Raw genomic sequence first — 8,477 nt, 5'->3', positions numbered from 1 at the left:
TCATTTATTTCCTTGCAGTAATTTAATTGCTTGCGCTGATAGAATAATAAATGACAGAGTAATTACCATTATAAAGAGAGAATCTTCTCCTTTCTTTACCATGAGACAGAGTGAAAAGATTTATTTTAAATTAAGTTTTTAACTGTCATCTGTCATCTCTGTACAGTGTTTTAATTATAACATAGGTATTAGTTATGTATATTTTTGAGAAGGAATGATCACCAAAACTGTTTCGTCATCTATGGGGAATAAGGACAGTGGAGAAAATTTTGCCATAATTTTCTGAGGAACTATAATAAATTGTTTCAATATTGAATTTCAGTCAAACAGATACGCTTTCATGACCTGGAGTCCTGAAAATTGCATGAGACAAGAGTGCTGCCTGATAGGGTGATTTATATTTATCCCATATTTCTGTAGGTTGCCAAATAAACAAATCAAAATGCTATCTTTATGATTTTGCAGTAAAAAAGTAGTTCTTTTGAGGAGAGTTCAAAGTAAAAGGCTACTGCAATTATTGCTCTGTTCAAAAGTAGACCTGATATCTTCAAAATATGTGATGTCTTTCCACGTAAATTGATTACTTGGCACATTTAGCTGTTTTATGTGTATGTGCTGAATGAATTGGATTCCTTCCCCCTTTTTTTTTTTCAGTGCTTTAGCAAAGATCATTAAGGCTGGATATGCAGCACTCCAACTAGAATACTTTTTCACTGCAGGCCCAGATGAAGTGCGTGCATGGACCATCAGGGTAAGATTCATACTTATTCATCAGCTATATCCAGTTCCACACTATTGAATTCAGATTGATATCACTGACTTTGAAGTTTGTCATGGTGGCGGTTAGCTAGTCATTACAGATGAGGTTTTTGTCCAGGATAACTTTAATTATTTGTGAGCTGCTGAACAGTGAAAGTGGAGCTGCATTGATTGAGGCAGGTAACAATTGATTCTGCCTATTACATAGTCTGAATTTCTTCATCCTGTAGAATCTGTCTACCCTCCTCCTGTGGTCAGAGATAAGACGTACCAGTATTGTGCTTGCTTAATCTGTGTGACTGGGTTTGTCTGCAGTGAAATTGATGTTGCTTTTCATTTTGTATTCACTAAGTTTGTTTGGGTTGCGGATGGTTCATTCCTCCTGTGCTTTGCTGGGATTACATTTTAGCAATAAAAGCAATATAACGTCATTATATTCCTTGTGGATACACAGTTGGGCTCCAAATCCTAAAATCAGTGTGCAGTAATTCAGGTCTTTTACTGACTTTAGTATTTAGACCTAGTTTATTTTGGTAGTTTTATATATTCATCTGGGAACTTATGTAATGTCTAAAACAATATTATGTATTTTAAATATTGATGTAGAATGGTTATAGCCATAGACATCAACTGATTTATTCGATTTATTCCCAGAGGACAGTAAGAGCTGAGCTGTAATGGTTTGCCTTTGAATGTAAATATGTTGCAATATAAAGATCAATATAGAACAAATATTTTGGAATGTGTACAGTTGTAAACTCTTACCTTAAAAATTACAACAATGTCAACTTTTGGAGGTGCAGTTCAGTCTTTGAGCTTCTATTTTTTGCATCAGTGTATTTAGGGCTGTGCAATGAGTTTCAGTGCTGTATTTAATTTCATTCACTGGAATTAATTTGTTTTCATTAATCAACATAATTTCCTGTAAATTTTTATTTTTAATAGTACTGCTACAGATGTTTGTGTATGTGTTTTAGCACATTAAACTTATTTTCTTAAAAGCATGTGTGGGGTTTTTTTAGCTTTTTTTTTCTCATCTCTGTTTACATGATAACTGCTTGCTAAGGTCCCTGGAACAGCAACCAAAATAATACAAAAGCAGGATTTTGTTGTTCTGATTCTTGCCATAGTTTTTAAAAGCATATTGTGAAATTCCAGTTTTTTCAGTAGAAGTGCTTGCTCTTTATTAGAGAATTTGAAAGCTGGTTTATCTTAAGACTGATTGTGAGTATCTTTGATTTAATGTGCAAAGATACTTAGTCAGGTAAGCATCAGTGAGTAGCCATATTAACCCAATACATCTTTTATTGTAAAAACTGTGCTTTACAGTGTCAGACTCCTTAGCACTTTAACATGCTTTATTAAGCAGCCTTTAGGTCACCATTATTGCTTAAATTTCTCTCCATGGTTGTGTGTGCACAGAATGTATGTCCTTGTAATTTGAAGCATGCAGCTATAATGCATTCTCCTCTGTTGCATTAACTTAAATTATTGTATAGTTGTCGGTGATTTTTTATTTTTTAGCGATTCAGTTGTTGATGTTTTGGTAAGAATACTCAGTTTGTTCTATATCAAACTTACTAAAATTGTTCTGAAATAAAAATAAGCTAATGTGTATGGCTTGACATCCATACATCATTTCTCATTGCAAATGTTGTTTGCCATGAATGTTATCTTTAACTGAAATTATTTGGATGTAAGTGAAAGTCTTGAGTAATTCAGATTTTAAAGTTTTTAAAAAATCTTTATCTTCCTCACTTTCTGTGTAGAAAGCTAGGGGTCGAAGCAAATCTCACAACAAAACACAGTCATAGCTTCTAAAATCAATACTGCTGTTGATAGCTATTAGGAAAAACAAAGCTGCTGTTCTTTAATGTCGCTTGGTTTATCTATGGCAAAGGCACTGTCTGTGTCTCAGTATTGAGGATCACCCAGCTGCATGTGTGGCATTTTAGCTGATATGAAACAAAGTTTCAGCAGAACCTTAACGCATTTAAAAAAGGAGAAACCTCTTTCCTGCAATCAATCTTCTTAAATGCAATTAATTTTCTTCTTGTCTTTCGTTTGACAGAAAGGGACGAAGGCTCCTCAGGCAGCAGGGAAAATTCACACAGATTTTGAAAAGGGATTCATTATGGCTGAAGTAATGAAATATGAAGATTTTAAAGAAGGAGGTTCAGAGGCTGCTGTCAAGGTGAGCTTCCCACTTTTTCTTCTCCCTCCAAATGTGCCATTCTTCCATTTCAAATCTGAATTTTCACTGGAAAAAGTTCTTAATGCTAAGTGAATCTTCAGTCGCTTTGAGCAGTAGACCAAAATCCATTTTCATCTTTTACTTAAGAAAGAGTTCAAATGCACCAACTTACTGGACAGGAATGCAACTATTTCAGTACCCTAGATATAATAGTGCATGGACTACCTGTCAGCACTAAGACTAAATGTAATGCTAATGTGTTGGGGTGTTTTTTCTCTCTGTTTACATATTTGTGTTCAGAATTTAATAAGCTTTAGAACTGACTTGTTTTTGAAAAATCAGGTTTTTAAGATGCAAGAGATTTTTTGAATCACTTCTAAAGGGAAACATGAAACAGAAAAATCTGTTTCTTCTAAAAATGTGTCATCTTGTTTTGAAGAAAGGTATTAAAAATGTTGGATGCAAATGGTTAAGAAAATATTATATTATAAAATTGTACCCCTTTTTCAGGATTAGTGGGTTCTACTTCTAGGCTCTGATAAGCATAATTAGGATCTTAAAATTTACCTTTTCAGTATTTTATTCGATTGCCCTTTGATGTCTCAATCAAAAATGCTATGCCTTACTTTGGTCATTCAGGGTGGCTACTATGTGCTGAATAGACAGTAAAGATATTTAACGGAAAACTTTTCTCCTTGAGCCTGCTCTTTGTGGTGACACTTGTGTTGAGAAGAGTTTCATCTGCTTTCTCAACACTAGAGGGCAGAGACTGCTCAGGTGCCCAAAGTTGTGCCCTTTTAGAGCTGACAAATTATATCTGATTTGACGTTATTAAGTATGAAATGAACTTGTACATGGCAAAAAATGTCATAACGAAAGCTGTTCTTCTCTGTGTTGCTAATGCATTATTTCCTTCTTCTTTCTAAGCAGAAAAACTTACCTTTATTTCATATACATTTGATTTCTCGTTTGGCACTTCTGACATTTTCTTAAGATTTGTATTTTATGAAATTGCAATTACAAAGCACATTAGTTTGATTTACTCAATCTCAGTATTCGAACGTTTCTACACGCAATTACGTGTTAAAGAATTTAAAAGGTTCGGCTTTATTGTTTGCTATTTGATAGCTTGAAAGGTATGCAAAACTATGATTTCAAATTCAGCCTATTCTCAGTGGTATCACTAAGGAAGATCATACTGAGCAGCGGGACTTTAATAGGTTTGTTTGAACCCCAGGAAGTGAGGGAAAAAAATCCCATATAATTGGTTCGTTGCGGCATGTGAACTGCTTTATGAAAAGGGAAGTAGAGTTGTAGTTGTAAAGGGAAGCCACAGCTATAAATAAATCTAATATTCTGCAGTCAGAAACCACTTTACGTAACAGATTCAAATTTTGCCACTATCATTTTTGATGCTCAAATACAAGTGTTTTCCCTGAGAGACTACATCAGTTAACACTTATTAAATTAATCAGTATTTTGCTTGTATATTTTTATTTGCTTTTCACAAGGTGAGATTCTAAAAATGAAACTTCCATGCTCAAATCATATTTAATGATTAAATTTTTATTGTTATGATGTAGCTGTAAAACAAGCAGATTTGCATTCGTTACTCAGTTTTAAAGTCAAGGTTGGGAAAAAACCCTTGTTCTTAGAATAAAGTGTCATATTCCTCTGGTCTTTTCTAATTTGCATTTAATACAATGTTTCATGCCATAGACAATGCTAATTGCTTTTATATTGCTGGTAAATTTCAAAATTAAATTTAGGCGCTTGTAGGAGTCATCTTAAATAACAGTGGTAATGGGAGTTGCTTGCTTTGTATGTTATCAAGTTGATCGATTTTTAAGTTTGATTTTGTGTGTGTTTAACACCAGTACAGCATAACTAATTTAATGCCAGTGCTGTGAACTATACACTGAATAGCTCTGTGTGGGCTTTGTAGTCTACAGGGATATCACATTATTAGCAATCATATCTGCTTAGGCAAAGCTGGCTTCTACAGATGGCTGCTTTCAAGTGCAAATGAACTGGTTAGACGTGTCTTGTTTAATACATACTCAAGATTCACAAATGGGTATTGATTTTTTCAACCAGTGTTTCTGATAGCAATGGAAATGGATTAAATGGTCTCTAGAGAATTTAAAGGAACACTGTCACTTTTAATTAACTGTAAACTGGTAACAAAAATACATAAACTTACATTAGTGTATCAAAATGTATTTAATTAAGGAAGTCTATGTCACACTGATAGTGTGCACTACTGTACTAAAAAAATATGTTGTGTTACTTTGTGGAGGACAGTTTTTTCTACAAATATTTGTGAGTAATAAATGTATTCAACTGTAAAATGTTTCTGTACCTGTGCCTGCAGCTTGTGTTTTCTGATGATTTTTACAGCACTGTTTTATTAGTATTTATGCCATCAATTTGTCTAATTACTCTTGACTTTAAGCATTATTAGGATCTTCAAAGGAAAGAACTTGAAACGTTTTACAGTCTAAACAGATTTCCAGGGGAAAGAAATAGGAAGACGTTTGCAAAGTACTATTTCTTATGTATCAATAATGTCATGTGGGGTAAGGTCAATTTCTGTTTCAGTATATATTTATTGTCAGGGCTATCTTAGCTGCTGTTTTCCATAGGCTAGCATCGCTGGGAACCACATTTAAATAAGGAATGGCAGCAACAAGGTTATCGAGCCTCTAAATTTCTAGGCAGCAATGTGGGGAAATGGGTTGCTTTACAGAGCAGGTTTTGTGAAAGAAAGGTGTCTGAGTTAACTGTGTACCATTAATCTGATCTGTTCTACAGCAACTAAGGTCATTAGTTAACAGCTTTCCTGTAATGGGATCTTAGCATGCCACCACTGTGATAGTGTCATTGAGAATAATGGCACAGTGAGGTCTTGCATGGAAGCACTTTCTCCTGCAAGAGAAAACTTCAAAACAGGAATGGTTATTGAACTAAAGCAGAAGCTCTCAACTTTTCCATATTGTAGACACTTTTCAAGATAAATGCTTCCACAGACCACCTCCCGCCCAGCCTGTCAGGCCTAATGCCACAGCCTCTGTAATACTGGGTTTAATTACAATGAGATAACAGTAGAAAAATAGAATAATAACTTGTAATGCAGAAAGTACTGATATTTAATAGATTCCTTGCCTATTTTCTGCTCTCCTCAAGTACAGCATTTTAATAACGAATTTTCTTTTCATGTCTTTGGTCCGTATCCCTTTTCCTGTATCCTGGTTTCACAGCCTATCTGCTCTGCTGTCTGTCCTTCTGAAGCAAATGCCTTCTAAAGGAAATTTCTTACAGAAGAGCTGAGCCTGCATTTTGTGCTCCTCAGCCCTTCATTATGTGGGTGCAAGCAGACAAGAGAGCCCCACTGGCAGCCCAAGCCAGGCACAGCTGTGGCTTTTGCAGGGTGTCCCTGTGGTCAGTGGGGACAGGACCTCGTGTCCGGCGGCTCGGGGGCCCAGGAGCCCTTTCCAGCAATGCTGCTTTCCATTCCTGTGCCAGTGTTTGCCATCTGCAGGGCTTTCAGATGAAGGAAAAGAAAGCCAAATAGAAAAAAGGAAAAAAAAAGAACTGTTTTAGTGTCCTTTATCTTGCCAGGCTCCACCACTTTATAATGCAGGTGCATTTTAAGCACTACAGATCCAGTGGAAGCTAAATTACTTATATATATATTTTATATATATGTCAAACCAAGTGGTGTCAAACTGAGGAGTATTGTGACTGTCAAACTCTGAAGCTGAAGTATTACCATCTCTTAGCCAAAATGTATTTAAATAATTGCCGTTTGAAAATACTATAAAATGTCTAATGAAGTAACCAATTTTCCTTTTGTCTGTTCCATTTACAGGCTGCTGGAAAATACAGACAACAAGGCAGAAATTACATAGTGGAGGATGGAGATATTATCTTCTTTAAATTTAATACACCTCAACAACCCAAGAAGAAATGAATACCAGATTTGTTCGCTCAGAAATGAACTGTGCTGCTTCAAAAAGCATATGAATTTTTATTTGGAATTGGAATATCTGGAAACAAAAAGCATACAGTTTCTACCTAGGGAACCTCCCTTCCCCCCAGTGAAATTATTCTTGTTTGTTTTGAATTAAAATATGGCACCTCCAGCAAACATGCAAGTTCACTAAATGTGAACAGCTTTGCATTTCAAACGATTAAGACCCTACTCCAAATTGTAGAAGCTTTTCGGGAACCATATTACTCTCATGATACTTCATTAATCTCCATCATGTATGCCAAGCCTGACACGTTTGACAGTGAGGACAATGTGGCTTGCTCCTTTTTGAATCTACAGATAATGCATGTTTTACAGTACTCCAGATGTCTACACTCAATAAAACATTTGACAAAACCAGCCTTGGTGTGTTTGGGGATGTCTGTATTGACTGACTGTGGTGTGCTGAATGCGATACGGCACCTGGTGGATGCTGATTACAGAATTTTAAGACGTGTATGATGCTGTAACTGGCAGTGTGGGGCAGCTGCAATTGTATCTTGAAAGTGAGTCTTTCATGGGAATCAGAAGATTAGGATGCCAATGATTTGTCTCAAAAAAGTTAATGAATTTGTAGATGGACTTTCACTGAAAGATGATACTAAGGATAATAATGATGGCAGCATAAATTATTTTTACTAGAGAGAGGAAATATATGTAGAAAAATCATGTTATCTATGAGACTGAAGCTTTTTTGTTCAAATCATTTTGGAAAAGTATGTCACTCTTGCCTTGAAATTAATAAATCAGGCTGGAGCTGTAGTACTGATATTCTGCATTGTCCTCTCAGGTCTGGTTTTGAGGCCAGACCACACCCGGACAGTGCTGTGAAGGAAGAGGTCACACCGTGCTGGATAGGTAAGTTGTTCTGCTGAGATGAGGTTGCAGCTGGGAGTGCCTTTTTACCTCTGCTTTTTAACCATGAAGGAGAGCTGATCACTCTGGGTAACAGGAAAATAAGGTGTTGGCAAAATAAAACCAAGTTTGCTCTTTCAATGTGAGGTGTGGAGCTGCCCTTTCTCACAGTATGTTTAGTGTGTTTAAAACAGCCTGGCTTTGTCTGAGTGCCCCTGTGCTGGGGGTTTTGGCTACAGGTTCAGTGGGGTCGAGGCTGGGAGAGATGCTGTTGTTACCTGTGCCTCGTTGGTGTGCCAGGCCTCTTGTGTCCTGGTGATAAATTCCCTTGCTGGGAACTTTGAAAAGGCAGCTTGTCACCAGCTCACTCCCTGCTGTGTGCAGGGCACTGGGAGTGCTGGCTGCATCCTGCTGGAGGCATTCCCTGGAGATGCCATCTTTGAGCCTCCTTGCTCCTTTCTGGGGGAGTGAGACATGCTTCAGCCAGAGCCATGGGCCTTGTTGTTGGCATCGTGCCTTTAATTGCACCAAAGAGAAGGAGGGAGGGCAGATGACTTCAACACGTAGTTGTTGATTTTGTTTTTTAAAGAGCATCTCCTGTTTTCATGGTGGCAGGAGCAGGGACAGTATTGTAGA

At 36.7% G+C, this 8,477-nt stretch overlaps 1 protein-coding gene across 1 annotated transcript in view; it reads left to right on the top strand.

Moving 5' to 3' along the window:
- The window catches only part of OLA1 (Obg like ATPase 1), a 118,198-nt gene extending 110,851 nt beyond the window's left edge, over window positions 1-7,347 (top strand). The window contains exons 10-12 of the mRNA XM_014307206.2: window positions 651-751; window positions 2,831-2,953; window positions 6,825-7,347. Of these exons, the coding sequence (XP_014162681.2) occupies window positions 651-751; window positions 2,831-2,953; window positions 6,825-6,926 (326 nt within the window). The 3' untranslated portion in view covers window positions 6,927-7,347. The remainder of the gene's footprint in view (window positions 1-650; window positions 752-2,830; window positions 2,954-6,824) is intronic.
- The last annotated feature ends 1,130 nt before the right edge of the window (window positions 7,348-8,477 follow it).

Source organism: Geospiza fortis, unplaced genomic scaffold, assembly GCF_000277835.1.
Source record: "Geospiza fortis unplaced genomic scaffold, GeoFor_1.0 scaffold112, whole genome shotgun sequence".
In the NCBI taxonomy this organism is placed as follows: domain Eukaryota; kingdom Metazoa; phylum Chordata; class Aves; order Passeriformes; family Thraupidae; genus Geospiza; species Geospiza fortis.
The sequence above is the reverse complement of the archived record's forward strand: the minus strand, read 5'-3'. Positions and strand labels throughout refer to the sequence as shown.